This window comes from Euleptes europaea, chromosome 2 (assembly GCF_029931775.1).
Source record: "Euleptes europaea isolate rEulEur1 chromosome 2, rEulEur1.hap1, whole genome shotgun sequence".
Taxonomy (NCBI): domain Eukaryota; kingdom Metazoa; phylum Chordata; class Lepidosauria; order Squamata; family Sphaerodactylidae; genus Euleptes; species Euleptes europaea.
The window spans coordinates 5,443,858-5,461,936 of NC_079313.1; the positions used below are offsets into that span (position 1 = coordinate 5,443,858).

At 46.5% G+C, this 18,079-nt stretch overlaps 1 protein-coding gene across 1 annotated transcript; it reads left to right on the plus strand.

The window, feature by feature from the left end:
* The first annotated feature begins 8,547 nt into the window (after nucleotides 1-8,547).
* On the plus strand, nucleotides 8,548-17,866 carry POLR2E (RNA polymerase II, I and III subunit E). Its single transcript, XM_056845039.1, has 7 exons — nucleotides 8,548-8,614; nucleotides 10,377-10,551; nucleotides 12,133-12,248; nucleotides 12,440-12,520; nucleotides 14,587-14,645; nucleotides 16,451-16,529; nucleotides 17,760-17,866. The coding sequence occupies exons 1-7, from the start codon at nucleotides 8,558-8,560 to the stop codon at nucleotides 17,823-17,825; spliced, it is 633 nt and encodes a 210-aa protein (XP_056701017.1). The 5' UTR covers nucleotides 8,548-8,557; the 3' UTR covers nucleotides 17,826-17,866.
* Nucleotides 17,867-18,079: the final 213 nt, after the last annotated feature.

Consider the following 18,079-nt stretch of genomic DNA (forward strand, 5'->3'; position numbering starts at 1 on the left):
CCAGGGTGGAGATCCAGGGAGTTTGCAGCTGTTTGGCCCTCCCTGGTTCTAGCCAGCCCCCAGGGCTGGCAAAAGCCTCAGATGCAGAGAGGAGGGAGTTAACAGCTCCTCTCCCGCCCCCACTTCCTGGCTGAATTCAGCACATGAACTACAGCTGCCCCTGACCTCCCACACCTGTTCCTGATTGCCTGATAGCCTGGCTAGTTTGGCCCTGGCTAGTTTGGCCCAGGTGCTGCTGGCTGCTGCTTAAAGGAGCTGCTCTCGTTCTGTATAGCTGTGCATTCTTTGCCAGTTCCTTTAAGGGCCCATACAGTGATCTATAGGAGCTATATCACAATGAGTAGTCGTGTTCGTCTGTCACTAGCAGTAGAAAAGAGCAAGAGTCCAGTAGCACCTTAAAGACTAACAACATTTCTGGCAGGGTATGAGCTTTCGTGAGTCACAGCTCATGAAAAGCATAAGCACATTCTTAGACCAGTACCTTTGCTTCAGAAAGAAGGGATTGGTTAGGCAACATAGAAAATTGTAAATAAATAAAATTAATACATTCTCAAGCAGCAGAGGATTTTGCATAAAACAATAAATAACTTACATATAATTATGAGACTGGACCTAGGATATCTAGGGCGAAGGAAAGTATGGATCTGGGTGGTTCTAACAGGAGCTCTTGATACCAGAAGCTGTATGTAGTCCAGACACATTTCATATTGGGGGGCACCCCACTTTGGAGCATTTGGCACAAGAACTGGACTTTGGACCAAGGAACAGAATATGTCCCCTTGGAGGGCTGTCCCCTGAATTTGGGTGTGTATGATATGTGGAGGTCCAAACCTTGTTTTAGATTGCAGAGGGCATGTAGCTGATCTAGTTGCATATTCAAACCTTCGTAATACAGGCTTTTTGGAGGCAACCCAAGTAGAAGCTCATAGTGCCAGAACCAGTGTTTGAACCAGGCACCACTTTATGTCTACTTGCAAGGGACAGTCTCTGGAGTGTGGGGATGGGTGACTCAGGGTGGTCCAAATATTGTTTTGGGGTGCAGCTTCCCATCAGTGTCTAGAAACGGAGTCCCTTAATGCAGTTCCTTGTTCTTTCAAACATTGGTTGAGGCTTCTGGCCTACAAGGGGAAAGTCTAAGTTGGAAAATAACCGGCGCTGTTGTGTGAAACCCAGCAAGCGGTGACCTTTAGAAACCCAGATAACAGACCCAGGTGCAGGGAGTCAACAGGCCTCCTAGCACTTCAAGGACAAGAAGCCAAGAACCGCATTCCACCTAATTAACAAGATGAAATCATGGGTAATGTGAGGTGGGGGCTGGACTTAGCTTTAGATAAGTTTAGTCATACCATCACACCCTTCTAATGCTAATAACAACATTATGTGGTCAGTTGACTTCACTGACCACACATCTGATTGGTATGATTGCCAACCTCCAGGTAATAGCAGAAGATCTCCTGCTATTACAACTGATCTCCAGCCGATAGAGCTGGAGAAAATGGCCGCTTTGGCAATTGGACTCTATGGCATTGAAGTCCCTCCCCTCCCAAATCCCACCCTCCTCAGGCTCCGCCCCAAAAACCTCCCGCCGGTTGCTAAGAGGGACCTGGCAACCCTACTGATTGGTTGAGTAAGATAATGCTAACTCAGACCCCTGAGCATATAGATCAGAGCCTTTATTCTAGTTGTGTTCCTTGATTTCCTAATTATGGATCTTTGCCCCTGATTCTGGTCCTTTTTTGTCTTGCGGGTGAGCCTTGCTGACTGGAAACGGGATTACTCCCAGAGAGGAGTGAACTATGAATGCTGAAAGACCTCATCCTGAATGGTAACATCTGGCATTGAACCAATGCTGTTACGGTGTAGTTAGTCATTATGAATTAGCATCATTATTTTAATCCTCACGGTTCACTGCTTTGTTTATTCATATTCTTTATCCTATTTTAATAAATCACTTTAATTATATAGTAGTCCAAATAGGCTAGGCTCCTGACCCTGCTTGTGTATCACTCACAATTTTTACAATCAGTTAGACCCCAGAAATGGAGAAAATATGATTTATTGCATTATTTGAATAAAGGTGAAATCAGGGTTCAAACACCTACCCTCTCAGGTCTTTCATACAACGTTCACAAAAGAATCACATGTTTTACTAAGTCCACCTAAGTCCACCTTATTTGGTTATTTTATTATAAGCACGCACACACATCCTTGTGTTAGGCTTGCCAGGCCCTGTAGCTCTACTGGCGGCAGCTTTCCTGGGGCATGGCTGCAGCGTGCCATGCGCCTACGTCACTTCTGGGTTTACCCGGAAGAGACACAGACGCTGTAGCGATCTCGGCCAAAGCTGAGGTTAGCTGAGGTTGGCAGAGTGTCCACGTTGCTTCCGGGTAAACCCACGCACGTCCACACCTGCCCGCTGGCCCTCAGATGGTCGACAGGCAGCCCGGTGGTTTGGCGGGATTTTACCTGCCACCACCGGGCACTTGGCAACCCTACCGTATGTCCATATTTGGGCAGTTGTCGTGCATTGTCCAGATGATTTTGGTCTAACAATACGCAATTGTAAAGGGTAACTTCTTCCAGCACCTTAAATACACGCCTTTTTAAAAAACTGTGCACTGAAATGGACTCCCATCATGAGACTCTTCTTTTCCACACCAAAGCTCGTTGGCTATTGAAAGGCAATATGCTGGGAAGGTTATTTGAACTAAGAAAAGAGGTTGAGCTGTTTCTAGCCGAGAAGAACATTAAAGATTTACTAGAGCTGTTTTCTGATTAGAAAAGTCAGATGCATTTGGCTTATCTTGTGGATATTTTCTCACATTTGAATAAACTAAACTTACAGTTGCAAGGTTCTGGAAACATAAAAATGTTTCCCACACCTGCTAAATTTATGTTTGAAGATAAACTGATTGCCTTTATTTGCAAACTTCAATTATGGGTAGGCGAAAACAATTATTCTTGGTTGTGACATTAAAAGCACTGGTCGATGATACCGCAAATATACAAGACAACATCAGAAGTCATCTGCAAATGCTGGTCGATGAATTCCACCGTTACTTCCCGGAATATAACCAGACAGAATCAAAAGATACCCAAAAGCTGATTCACAATCCTTTTGGTATTGCTGTTGAAGAGGTTGCAGAAGAAATCCAGGAAGAGCTCATTGAATTCCAAAATGATAGGCACTGTAAGGATGCGTTTGAATCAGTTTCTCTTTAAGAGTTCTGGTGTAAAAAAGCAATTTCATATCCTACAGTTCGGGGATTCGCCTTGCGATATCTTATGCTCTTCTCCACAACTTATTTATGCGAACAAGTGTTTTCTGCTTTGCTTATAATTAAGAACACGACAAAAAATCGATTGGAAGCAAGTGATGATATTCGTGTAGCTCTGAGCAACAGTATTAGCCCCAGAATTGCCCAGCTTGTAAAAAGGATGCAAGCTCAAAAATCACATTGATTTACAATTAAAAGTTCTCTATTATAAAAAATATATTCAAATATTATTCTAAGTTTAATGTTTAACTAACAGTTATGATTAAAGTTTATTTTCAAATTCTCGGAATTTTTATTTTGAACCTTGGGGTCCCTGCACCGAACAAAAAAGTCCTGGTGGTCCCTGGTCAAAAAAAGGTTGGGAACCACTGATCTAGCACAATACCATATTCTGCACACATATATAATGGCAATACCCCATGTATAAGGGGTCAAGTATTATTCTTTGGTTCCAATTCACTCCTGTGTGATCACTGAGTTAGCATAAAAAGTCCTGGTGGTCCCTGGTCAAAAAAAGGTTGGGAACCACTGATCTAGCACAATACCATATTCTGCACACATATATAATGGCAATACCCCATGTATAAGGGGTCAAGTATTATTCTTTGGTTCCAATTCACTCCTGTGTGATCACTGAGTTAGCATAAACTGGCATCCACTACGAATCAGGTGCCAGTGAGATCATCCTTGCAGGCCTGGTGCAGCTAGCCGCCCTAATGAGGCCCAAGGCAGTGATTTAGGGGCGTCAGATGAGAATGTTAAGTTTCGTTTCTCCATTACAGATCATGTAGCCACCTAAATCCACGCCTCAAAACCACACTGATAGGATATGCTAATCCAAATGTATCCATTAATAGGGTCTTTGTGTCTCTAAGTATGTGTAACACCCCTGACCAGAAGTTACAAACGTTGCAATCCTTTGTTCGGGTGTGTGAATTGTCCTGCGCATTTGGGGCAGTTCTCATCCGATGTGTATATTGGGCCTAATAAAAAACTGCTTTGAACTCTCAACCTCCTACTGTGTTATTGTCATTGGGAATTAATATAATAATACAGGCATATCACATCAAGATAAGCATGCCAGCCAGCACATGTTTTCCCAGAACTCAAGGAGCAAAGTGCTGAGGTTGTGCTTGTGTGTGTGTGTTAAGTGCCGTCAAGTCGCTTCCGACTCATGGCGACCCTATGAATGAAAGTCCTCCAAAATGTAACCTTTAACCCAAGATGACTGTACTCTGGCCTCTTTACTACAATATTCTTGTGGTGTTTTGACTTCCGGGGGCTTCGATCTAATTTCAGTACCTTGGTCTTGACTGGCTCTGGCTACCAATGTAACTGTTTTCTTGTGAAACTCATTTTGCAAGTGGTCTACCATGCAGGTAGACCACTTGCAAAACTTTTAAATTATCCTCAATATTTGTGATTGGATTCACGAATAAGGAACTGGAAAAGAGCTTCAGCTTTTTAAATAAGAGGGGCATTTTCTACATAGAGACCCTTTTTGTACGGTTTCTGTGTTGCTGGAGTGGCTGCCAATCCTAACTAAGGAACAGGCTGTTTGAAAGAGCACGAGAGAGTGTCTCATGTGCCAAACTAACTAGTTCCTTAATTTTTTTATTTACCCCACTTTATTGCACTTTTGTTTATCGGCTCCTCATCAGCCGTTATGTTTAACTACCTATGCAATTCAAGCCCCCTCCTCCGTTGAGAAATTCAGACCTGGTTTAAGATACCAGGCCTTTCTTTGCTCAGTTCCCTATCTCCTCTCCCCTCCTGTAATTTTCTGTGTAAAAATAAGGAAAATGATCGTCTCACATCCATTAAGGACATAAGAAAGGGCCTGCTGGATCAGACCCAGGCCCATCAAGTCCAGCAGTCCGTTCACACAGGGGCCAACCAGATGCCTCTAGGAAACCCACAAGCAAGACGACTGCAGCAGCACCGTCCTGCCTGCGTTCCACTGCACCCAAAACAATAGGCATGCTCCTCTGATACTAGAGAGAATAGGTACGCATCATGACTAGTATCCATTCTAACTTATAGCCATGAATACCCCTCTCCTCCATGAATATGTCCACTCCCCTCTTAAAGCCCTCCAAGCTGGCAGCCATCACCACATCCTGGGGCAGGGAGTTCCACAATTTAACTATGCGTTGTGTGAAAAAATACTTCCTTTTATCTGTTTTGAATCTCTCACCCTCCAGCTTTAGCAGAGGACCCCGTGTTCTAGTATTATGGGAGAGGGAGAACCTGTCCACTCTCTCCAAACCATGCATATTTTTATAGACCTCTATCATGTCTCCACTCAGCCGCCTTCTTTCCAAGCTAAACAGCCCTAAGTGTTTTAACCGCTCCTCATAGTGTAGTTCCTCCAGCCCCCTGATCATTTTGGTTGCTCTTTTCTGCACCTTCCCAAGCTCTGCAATATCCTTTTTGAGTTGTGTTGACCAGAACTGTACACAGTATTCCAAGTGTGGTCTCACCATAGATTTGTACAAGGGCGGTATGATAGCAGCAGATACCACTATATCTGAGGAAGTGAGCTCTGACTCACAAAAGCTCACTGGAACAAAGGTTGTTAGTATTTAAGGTGCCAGTGGACTTCTGCTTTCCTTTTTTAAAGAGTGTATGTGAGAGAGATATTTAAATAAGTAATTTCCATCTCTGTGTGCTTCTTCCCTATGGGCAAGAAGGGGTTCTCCTTCCTCCCCTCATCCCGCCTCTGCTGGTCAAGGCCAAACACCGTACTGGGTAATTTACTCCCACAAACATGCATTGTGGCACTGGAGACGATAAGCCATTCTGCCCCAGGGCCACGCCCGTAGTTGCACAACACCGTGCCCAAAAATCCAGTAGGTGTGTGGGTGCAAGTGTGGGTGTTGTGCCTAGAAAACACTATCCAGATAGGTCAGATCAAAGATCAAAGATAGGAAGGTATTTTATCAGCTTACTATTTAATAGTACCAAGTTTTAAACAGTACAAGCTGGGATCAAATCTCTCCAGGCCAAACCCAAAGAGTCAGACTGCAAAAAGAAATCATCATTGCTGTTCAGTATTCTTCCACCTTTATACATTTTCTAACAGTAAGGATCCTTTTCTTGAATCGCCCCATAAACTGTCGTTTCTTGGCTACTGAAATCAACAAGCATTTCTGCAAAGCAAAGTCTTTTGCCGGGACACAAAGGTCTTTGTGATAGAGATAACGCACTAGCAAAGCAATGTTGCAGATTTAAAGAACGTTTTGTGCTTATGCAGACTGAGTGAATTGAAAGCAAGAGGGAAATGGGCAGCAACAGCAACAATAAGTCCTTCTCCCTTCCCTAATATCTCCCATGGAGTGAAACAGACAGGTCAGGAAACCGCTTCCCATTTCTGAACTCCCGTGAACAAAAGCATCAGGCAGCCACTTTGAGCTCTTAGCCTAACGAAGGCTCAAGCCCGTAGGCTGGCCAAACAGGAGAACGGCAAATGTGCTGCTTGGAGAACGGCTAGGGTCTAGGAAAGTGTGGGTTGGACCCCGCTGTGGATCCATCCTGCTGGCACAGGGCTCGTTTCTTTCTGGCGGGAGGAGTTTTCACCTGACACTGTGAAAAAAATTTTTTTGAAGGCTTTTAATTAGTTTTGGCTTGTCTTTAACTTTAAATTCGTTCCTTGCACTAGCTAATATAAAATAACAAATGAAATCATAGGCAAGTATCACAAAATAATTACATCATAGGAAAGTGTGTTTAAGAAAAAAAACCTCCTAAAATTTAAAAAACAAAAAACTGTAAAAAAAAGTATATATATATGTAAAAAATAGAAGAAAATTTCCAGGTAAAAATTTTCATTTTGTGGCCTTTGGCTAAAATCTCTCCTCTCTTTATTTTTGCTGCAAAAATAATTAAAAATCTCTTGCTTTCAATCCTAAAGTTGAGTTTCTTTTTATTCAAAACTTAAATCTGTTTAAAAAAACAAATCTTTTTATTTCCAACAACACTGTTGCATTGTGCAAAGACGTTTCGTCCATTTCTTGTGACACAGAACCTTCTTCTCAAGTCAATTCTGAGTTCAGCGAGCCGCCATTTTCTCCAGGAGTAGAAAAGGGGCAAGAGTCCAGGAGCACCTTAAAGACTAACACAAATATTTTCTGGTAGGGTAATACTTCAGATACATCTGAAGAAGTGAGCTGCGGCTCACGAAAGCTCATACTCTACCAGAAAATATTTTTGTTAGTCTTTAAGGTGCTACTGGACTCTTGCCCTTTTCGACTACTGCAAACAGACTAACACGGCGACCCACTGGGAATTATTTTCTCCAGGGGTACTGATACCTGGAAATCAATTGTAATTCTGGAAAAACTGCAAGCCCCACCTGGCAGCTGGCTACCCCCCAGGAGACTGGTACTTAGGGTCGCCAGGTCCCTCTTCGCTACCGGTGGGAGGTTTTTGGGGCGGAGCCTGAGGAGGGCGGGGTTTGCGGAGGGGAGGGACTTCAAGGCCATAGAGTCCAATGGCCAAAGGGCCCATTTTCTCCAGGTGAACTGATCTCTGTAGGCTGGAGATCAGCTGTAATAGCAAGAGATCTCCAGCCGCTACCTGGAGGTTAAACATTTACAAACAAGGTGCAATTTTTATATAAGCTACTGGGATTCCTATAAACATACAATGTACAAAAGCAAGTGACCACACTATAACCAACACATAGTATGTACAAAATATACAATAAAGGAGCAAAAAATCTTTCAAAGGTCTCAGCAGAGTACCAAGTATGTATAAGTTCAGGTTCAATTTTCAGATGAATAAGAACACTACCCATATAACTTCATATAAAACATTTTATAAAATACTGGCAGTACTTAATTGCACGCAATTTTTAAAAAGGGATTTTTAATTTTACGTTGGGGGGGGAATTAAAATTAAAAGAGCAGAATGACGCCTCCCCAGGGCTCGGGGACTACAACTCCCATCGGGCATCGCGGCGTTTCTCTAGTACTAAGGAAGCGACGCGTTAAGGGAACGGAAAAGGGAGGAAGCAACGCGTGCGCAGAACAGGGCGAGAAGGGGAGGGGGGGGTTGCTTGTCATTGTACTGCGCCTGCGCAGAAGCAATACCCTGCTTTTGGTTGTTTGCAGCTCTTCAATTGGAGGCGTTTCGTTGCCTCGTTTTGCGCATGTTCCGTCTGGCGATTTCCGCGCACGCGCGTCGTGCCGTTGTTGTCGGCGTGCGTCCGGCGCCTGCGCACTGTCGCGGTCGCCTTCCTGCGTCGCGCCGGTGGGTTTTGGCGAGCGAGGCCGGCGATGGACGACGAGGAGGAGACCTACCGGCTGTGGAAGATCCGGAAAACCATCATGCAGGTCCGGTGTGGGAGGTGGGGGGTTCCTCCTCGTGCTCAGCAGGCGTTGGGCCCGGGGAACTCCCTGCCACAGGGCTCAGAGGTGGCCACTGATTTAGGCGACTTCAAAAGTGTGGGGGTGGGCTGTGGAGATTGAAGACGGTTAAGAATAGTATAATTCACATTGGGTATAAGTTATAGTATAGTATAAGTTAGTTAGCGTATAAGTTAGTTATATAGTATAAGTTAGTTAGCATATATGTAACATCATGAAAAGTCTTTCCCCCCCTCTCCTGGTTGGGTAAACTAGACAACATTGCTTGATCATGTATAGCGATAGCAATAATAGTCATGTAGGGTATGAATTATATATGTGTGTATATATATATATGTGTGTGTGTATATATGCCCTGACCTACGTGGCCCAGGCTAACCTGATCTCGTCAGATCTCAGAAGCTAAGCAGGGTCAGCCCTGGTTAGTATTTTGGTGGGAGACCACCAAGGAATACCAGGGTTGCTGTGCAGAGGAAGGCACTGGCAAACCACCTCTGTTAGTCTCTTGCCATGAAACCCCCCCAAAAAGGGGTCGCCATAAGTCGGCTGCGACTTCACGGCACTTTACACACACACACACACACATATATGTATGTATATACAGGCTAGCCTGATCTCGTCAGATCTCAGAAGCTAAGCAGGGTCAGCCCTGGTTAATATTTGGATGGGAGACCACCAAAGGAATACCAGTGTTGCTGTGCAGACGAAGCACACACACACACATATATATGTACGTATATGTCAATATGGATTGACTCAATAAAGAAAGCCACAGCCTTCAGTTTGCAAGATCTGAACAAGGCTGTCAAAGATAGGACATTTTGGAGGACTTTAATTCATAGGGTCGCCATGAGTCGGAAGCAACTTGACGGCACTTAACACACACACACACACATATGTATATATATGTATATAATAATTATATATATGCAGACTCTGGTTTCTCTTCAGATCGTATAAATCTATATGTATATGTTTGGGGATCTGAAGGGTTGCATGTAGAGGAGGGCAGGGAGCTGTTCCTGCTGGCAGCAGAGGGCAGGACTCACAATAATGGGTTTGAATTGCAGGCAGAAAGGTATTGGCTGGATATTAGGAAAAAGTTTTTTTACAGTAAGAGTTGTTCGATGATGGAATCGGCTATCCAGGGAGGTGTTGAGCTCCCCCTCACTGGCAGTATAAGCAGAGGCTGGACAAGCACTTGTCAGGGATGCTCTAGGCCCGTGTTGGTGAACCTATGGCATGCGTTCCAAGTCCGGCATGCTGAGCCCTCTCTGTGGGCACGCCCGGGGGCGGCGGGGGATTTGAAGGGAGCGCAGAGCCTTCCCTGGACTCCCCGCTGCCTGGCTTTGAAGGGCTCCGAGCCCTTCAAAGCCACCCTCCCTTCCCTGGACTTTCCGCCGCCCCCCCTTCCTTGGACTCCCCACCCCCCCCCCTTGGCGAGCTGGGGGGAAACCTCAGTATTCAGGTTAAATTGCCGTGTTGGCACTTAGTGATAAATAAGTGGGTTTTGGGTTGCAGTTTGGGCACTCGGCCTCTAAAAGGTTTGCCATCACTGCTCTAGGCGGATCCTGCATTCAGCAGGGGGTTGGACTAGATGGCCTGTAAGGCCCCTTCCAACTCCATGATCCAACTCTATGATTCTTTAGACATGCCTTGGAATCAATGGATATTTAGTGTGTGTGTGTGTATATATATGTATATGTATATATATTTTAAAATTCTGTAGCTCTGTCATGATCGAGGCTACCTAGTGACCCAGGATGAGTTGGACCAGACCCTGGATGAATTCAAAGCTCAGTTCGGGGATAAGCCCAGCGAGGGGAGGCCGCGGCGGACGGACCTCACCGTGTTGGTGGCCCACAACGACGACCCTACGGATCAGATGTTCGTGTTCTTCCCAGGTGATTCTTATGTGGCAATAGAGAACTGCCGCTTGGATCTTGTGGCCTTCTCTTCTTTGTTGGTTTTCCCCTCTCGAATGAATTCATGTGGAATTAGAGATGGATTTTTGCAACCTCAGAGTTATAACGTTAAAGACCTTCTTTTGTTCATCTCTAGCGCTAAAAAAACTAATACTCCTCTTACTGTATTTCTGTTCCCTTGATATCCATCTTCTTCCCTGAACCTGCATGGTACAGTGGTTAAGAGTGGTGGACTTCCCCACTCCTCCACATGAGCGGCACAATCTAATCTGGATTACTGGGTTTGATTATTTGTTCCTCCCCTTGGTGTGCCCTAATCGGGAGAACCTGGTTTGATTCCCCGCTCCTCCACGTGAGCGGCGGACTCTAATCTGAGAACCGAGTTCGACTCCCCACTCCTACACGTGAAACCTGCCGGGTGACCTTGGGCTAGTCACAGTTCTCTCCGAACTCTCTGACCCACACCTACCTCACAAGATGTCTGTTGTGGGGAGAGGAAGGGAAGGTGATTATAAGCCGGTTTGATTCTCCTTAAAAGGTAGAGAAAATCGGCATATCAAAATCAACTCTTCTGTTCTCTCCTTTGTTCGTTTCTTGTGCTCTTAGATTGGTTCTTGAGAAACATTTTGGTTCCTAGGAATCGTTTCTATCTGTTAGCCTCTTGAGTATCAGTTCTGATAACAGATCAATTTTGTTTTAATTCTAATTGGTCTAAGCAGATTCACATAATTCTGATTTGGGGGGGGGGGTGAAGACACTGTAGCTCTGCCCCCAGTGGCTAAAAATCCTTATTCTCCCCCCTCTCCACTAGTTTATAAAATTTGCCCAACGTTGTGAAGGCACAGAAGTATGCAGACAATCATGAGGGCTAGCATCTTGCTCTTTTATAAAGAAAAAACCAAAGGACTGAGAATTTGAATTTGTCTTCCTAGCAGAAACTGGATGTTGCTGTACTTCTATAGAATTGCCCACCACGCACTCCCAAGATTATTCATGTATCTGAAACGATTGCAAACAGCTCAGAAACAAGATGCAGTTTTTTCATAAGAACATAAGAAAAGCCCTGCTGGATCAGACCCAGGCTCATCAAGTCCAGCAGTCTGTTCACACAGTGGCCAACCAGGTGCCTCCAGGAAGCCCACAAACAAGACGGCTGCAGCAGCATTGTCCTGCCTGCATTCCACAGCACCTAATCTAATAGGCATGCTCCTCTGATCCTGGAGAGAATAGGTCTGCATCATGACTAGTATCCATTTTGACAAGTAGCCATGAATAACCCTCTACTCCATAAACATGTCCCTCTTCAAGCCTTCCAAGTTGGCAGCCATCACCACATCCTGGGGCAGGGAGTTCCACAATTTAACTATGCATTGTGTGAAAACACCCACAATTTAATTATGCATTGTGTTTCAAAACGTGTGTTGTTGTTTTTTAAAATCGATTTGTTTAAATGAACTTCAGGAGCACTTGCGAAGATTCAAACTGGTTGAATGGTTCTTGGCGTGGGAGTGTGTTGGCGTTCTCTCTTGGTGAGGTGTTTGTTTCTCTCCCCTGCCTCAGAGGAACCCAAAGTCGGGATTAAGACCATCAAGATGTACTGCCAGCGAATGCAGGAGGAGAACATTACCCGGGCCCTCATTGTGGTGCAGCAGGGCATGACGCCCTCAGCAAAGCAGGTACCCTGCTCCAGGCAGGCTGAAGGGGGGGATGGGAGGTTGGAGTGTTAGGTGCCATTTTTTAAAAGATGGAGCGTGCTGGGTAGTGTGGCCAGTGTGGTCTCTACCCCAGCTTCCACCTTACCGACCGCTGAGTCCCCCCTCTTCTGCCTCGGCTGACTGACTGGCTGACCCCTCCCTTCTCTCCCCAGTCTCTCGTGGACATGGCTCCGAAGTACATCCTGGAGCAGTTCCTGCAGCAGGAGTTGCTGATCAACATTACGGAACATGAGGTGAGTGGTGGGGGGGGGGCAGAGGCTCAGGAGCTAAATGGTTCCCGAGCAAGCAAAACAATTTAAATAAAGATCTTTTAAGGGTATATAACTTCTACGTGCCTTCTGAACAGCAGGTTTGCTTGGGGCTGGGAGCAGTTGTAAAATCCCCCTCGAAGACCTTCTTCCCATGTGCGTGTATAAGAATGTGAAACGAGCCTTGCTGGATCACACCAGTGGCCCGAAATATAGAATCACAGAGTTGGAAGGGACCACCAGGGTCATCTAGTCCAACCCCCTGCACAATGTAGGAAATTCACAACTACCTTCTCCCTCTACTCCCAGTGACCCCCCCACTCCACCCCCAGAAAATGGCAAGAAAACCCCCTCCAGATCTAGGGGTGGAGCTTTGAAAGGGCAGGGTTTGGGGAAGGGAGGAACCTCAGCAGGGTGTAACACCATCAAGCCAGCCCATTGTCTCTTCAGGAACTGATCTCTGTCATCTGGAGATCAGTTGTAATTCCAGGAGATCTCCAGGCCCCACCTGGAGGCTGGCAACCCCAATCTGAGACCCTGGCGAGCAGCTGCCAGTCTGGGTAGATGATACTGACCTGGATGGACTGAGGTTCAGAGTCAGCGTCGGACAGCTTCATGTTTGCACCTACCTTAGAGCCTCTGTTGAGGAGATTGTGTTCTACAGCACCAGTAATGGTCAGTATTCCTGGAGGAGTGTGTGACATTTTCAGCAGAGCTAGATCCAGCGGAGTGGAGGAACCTAAAGGCTACCAGTGACCCAAAATATAGAGTCAGAGTTGGAAGGGACCACCAGGGTCATCTAGTCCAACCCCCTGCACAATGCAGGAAATTCACAACTACCTCCCCTCCACACCCCCGGTGACCCCCACTCCATTCCCAGAAGATGGGGGGAAAAACCCCTTCAGGATCCCTGGCCAATTTGGCCTGGAGGAAGATTGCCTCCTGACCCCAGAGTAGCGATTGGCATTACCCAGGGCATGGATTAGATTGTGTGTGTGTGTTAAGTGCCGTCAAGTCGTTTCCGACTCATGGCGACCCTATGAATGAAAGTCCTCCAAAATGTCCTATCTTTGACAGCCTTGCTCAGATCTTGCAAATTGAGGGCTGTGGCTTCCTTTATTGAGTCCGTCCATCTCTTTTCCTGCTGCCCTCAACTTTTCCTAGCATGACTGTCTTTTCCAGTGACTCTTGTCGTCTCATGATGTGACCAAAACACGATTAGATTAGATTAAATAAAGACATTGACCAGCATAACAATTTAAAAAGCAATCGCAATAGTACACAATCGTTCAGTAGTATAGTTAGCGAGCTGTTTCACATTGCAACAGCGCTTCTCCGTATTCTGGTAGCAATATAACAAAACTTTGCCACTGTACGTGAGATGCCCTGGCCATGCAAGAAAGGGCCACGAGAGCCGGACACTGATGCAACCCTTCCTGCCCTCCCTCTCACGATCTGCCTAAGCTTCCTGTTTCATGCACTGGCCAGCCGGTTGCCCCGGAAGGCCGATGAACACAGTCAGTCCGCAGGCGGTTGCTTTGTGCTCTCTAAGGATGCTTAAGGACGTGTGCAAGAGAGTTTCCTAGCTGGTCGTTCCTGGCCAATTTCTTTCCAGGATGTGGGAAGTCCAGGCAGTTTGGGGATTTACAAGTTCCGCCGGAAAGTATGATAGTTGATCTCTAGAGTCGGAGCTCTATGCTATCGTTTGGTCACTTGCGTAGCAAAGCTAGCTTTAGCTTGCTACGTTTGGGAGATGGCTGTGGATTCGTTCATGTATTTCTTAAAAATTTATTCTGCCTTTCCCTTTAAAAAGGCGTTCAAGGTGGCTTTCCAGAAAATATGCAGTGGCTTAAAACTCACACTTAAGTAAAAAAAGGAAGTGTGGAGACTCTAATATGTTTGTGTTAAGTTCAGTTATTACTGAAGAGAGCCATCGTGGTGTGGTGGTTAAGAGCGGTGGTTTGGAGTGGTGGAGTCTGATCTGAAGAAACGGGCTCCCTTTCTGAGTTAATCTGTTATCACTCTCTGGATGATTATTTTTGCCTCTGCAGCTGGTCCCTGAGCACGTGGTCATGACCAAGGAAGAAGTGACAGAATTACTCGCCAGATAGTATCCTTTTCCTTAAACATGCTCGATTTGCCTGGCTCGTGTGTGTCCTGGGTGGAACTGTTGACTGGCTTTCCGGGCACAGTCCATCAGAAAATCGCCGTGGCGGCGGGTCTGTTTGCACAGACCTATCTATTGCGTGTTGACACATAGGAGGGCCTCTACACTGGCCAGGTGTGCAGCCCTACCATCTGCCATATTAGAAGGGAGGTTTAAGAAGACCCCCAGGGTAGAGAGACTTTGCCCATGTAACACAGGGGAGCTGGAAACCATTGAGCGTGTATGTTTTAGATGTCCCCTCTACAAGTCAGCCTGCTTCAATACTATTGACCCTTGGATTAGGGAAATGGGCTCTGGTGATGAGGGTGAATGGACCCAAAGGTTTCTGCTGGGAGACGGCTCACCAATCACTACCCAGGTCGCAAAATACTGTGCAGTAGCAATGAAGCGACGTCGCCTTAATGTACTTCCTAAAGGTAAGGTAAAGGTCCCCTGTGCAAGCATCGGGTCATTCCTGACCCATGGGGTGACGTCACATCCTGACATTTCCTAGGCAGACTTTGTTTTTACAGGGTGGTTTGCCAGTGCCTTCCCCAGTCATCTTCCCTTTACCCCCAGCAAGCCAGGTCCTCATTTGACCGGCCTCGGAAGGATGGAAGGCTGAGCCGGCTACCTGAAACCGACTTCCGTCGGGATTGAACTCAGGTCGTGAGCAGAGCTTGGACTGCAGTACTGCAGCTTTACCACTCTGCGCCACGGGGCTCTTAATGTACTTTCTTAATCTGTGGAAACGTAAAATTGGGTGATTACTAATTTTGTTGGCCCTAGTTGTAAACATTACTCTGTATGGTCAGTTTCCGTTTTACCTGTTTTATCTGGCTTATTAGCCGCAAATACAATTTATTTATTTATATCGCGTGGTGATCTGGGCAGACAAACGAACTTCCCTATTCGATCGCTTAACAGCACTTGACAAGATCTTGCTGGAAGGCAGATTACGAAGTCATTCGCATCGTGAAACCCCACCAATTAAATGATTCTTGCTTTCTCAGGGCAGAGGACTAGATTTTTAGCCAGAGCACAGTTGTAGAAAATGCACTTTGAATTCCAAAGGTCTCGAGTTCAAGGAAGTCCCTTGTCTGCCTCGCACCACGCAGAGCCTCCACAAAGGCAGTGGTGCGATCAGAGCATATGTGGGTACACTTTCTGAACGCATAGGTGCCATTCTTGTGAGCTGGCAGTCGGGCAGGGCTCATGCCTGCTCCAATCAATGCACTGTAAAAAGAGGTCACTGTAAAAATCTAATGGGCCACATTTTGGGGCAACTGTAGTTTAAAATCATATGTGAACCAAGAACCCTGATTTGCTCTGTTTCCCTCTTAGCCAGGATTAAACCAGAATTTGGAAGCAAAAGTATGAGCTGTAGCTTTGGGGCCTGGGTGTCTTGTCCCCTGTGGGTTTGCCACAGCAGTCATAAGAACATGAGGAAAGCCCTGCTGGATCAGACCCAGGCCCATCGAGTCCAGCAGCCTGTTCACACAGGGGCCAAACAGGTGCCTCCAGGAAGCCCACAAACAAGACGACTACAGCAGCATCGTTCTGCCTGCGTTCCACAGCAACTAATACAACAGGCCTGCTCCTCTGGTCCTGGAGAGTCCTTTCTGAGTTGCATGCAAGAGGAGGAGAAGGGATAGGCGGTGGAAGGGAAGGGTATCGTCACGTAACAATGAACATTACATATCACGCCCGTACCCTTCTGGGAACAGAAGCAGAAAGAGCTTGTCTTTTTCCTTGACTCTGTTTCCCAGTAAGCTGCGGGAAAACCAGCTTCCCAGGATCCAGGCCGGAGATCCGGTGGCCAGGTACTTCGGAATCAAGCGAGGCCAGGTAAGGGGTGGTACGGGTAGCTGTCATGGTGTACTGAGGGGAAGATAGATTTATTTGTTTTATATCCCGTCTTTCTCCTCTGCGGGGACCCAAAGTGACGGATGTTGTTCTCCTCTCCTCCATGTTATCCTTGCCACAGCCATGCGAGGTAGGTTAGGCAGAGAGTGCGTGACTGGCCCGTGGTCACCCAACGAGCTTCCCGGCAGATGAGGGATTTGAACCTGGGTGGACGTGCCTTTTGCCATTTCTTGAGTTGCTCGCTGTAGAGAGCCAGCGTGGTGTAGTGGTTAAGAGTGGTGGACTCTGATCTGGAGAACCAGGTTCGATTTCCCCTCTCCTCCACATGAGCGGCGGAGGCGAATCTGGTGAACTGGATCTGCTTCCCCACTCCTACCCATGAAGCCAATTGGGTGACATTGGGCTCGTCGCAGCTCTCTTAGAGCTCTCTCAGCCCCACCTACCTCACAGGGTGCCTGTTGTGGGGAGGGGAAGGGAAGGTGATTGTAAGCCGGTTTGATTCTTTCTTTTAAGTCGGCCTACAAAAACCAATTCTTCTTCTTTTAAGAGGCTTTTGTGGGGCTTGCATCTATTCCATCGAGGGGATTTTGGCTGAAAGGGCAGCAGCTCTCCAAGTGAGACTGTGTAGGCTACATAAAGCACCATCTATGTCCCACGGTCTGCATAATCTGTGCAGATCAAATCTGCCTGTGTATGCATATATCAAGGGGAGGCTCAATCTGAAGCCTTTGGGGTTTAGAGATTTTACCAGCTTTTCCCTAAATTATTTCCATCTGATTTTTCTTGTTATGAGAACTAGCTCCTTGATTTTGTGTGCTCCCCTCATTTTTAAAAAAATTATTGGTTAGATAGCTAAAATGTGGGTCCCAGTACTTCATTTTGTGATACTCCTGCCCTCCTGCAGAGTTCAAGTTGCAAAACCGATCTGTCTCTCGAGAACATGCTTAACTGTCTTGCTGTAACAGACCAAAGGTTCATCTAGTCAGGTACTATCCCCCAATAGTGGACAGATGCTTCTGGGAAGCCAGCGCCGGACTGCGCCCTGGCTCTGCTCAGCATCTGGTACATTCTTCGGTACATTGCCCCTGATCATGGAGGCTTTCTTTTGGCCATTGCTGCTAACTGCTCCTGGCAGACTTAGGTTCTGGCTTTCTTTGTTGGCTGGGCCAAAGATTGAGTGTATTGACACCTCGCCTTGCCTCGTCCTCCCAGGTGGTCAAGATAATCCGTCCCAGTGAAACCGCTGGCCGATACATCACTTACCGGCTGGTGCAGTAGCAGCCGGGAGCTCTTTCTTCAGGTAATGCGGCGGAGAGTGTTAGCCTTTCAAGATGTAGAAATAGGAGACGGGCCATGGCACGGGCTCTCCCTCCCCTTTGATTCCCTGTCTTGTGTGCCTGGATTGGGCCAGCGGGCACAGTGGGAGTGGGTGGCTAACCAGACTGGCAGTTCATATAAGGTTTGCAGGGGCTGCCTGGGTTGTTATGAGAACAGCCGGAAGTTGAGGGAAGCCTTTGTGGGAGTACTTCCCT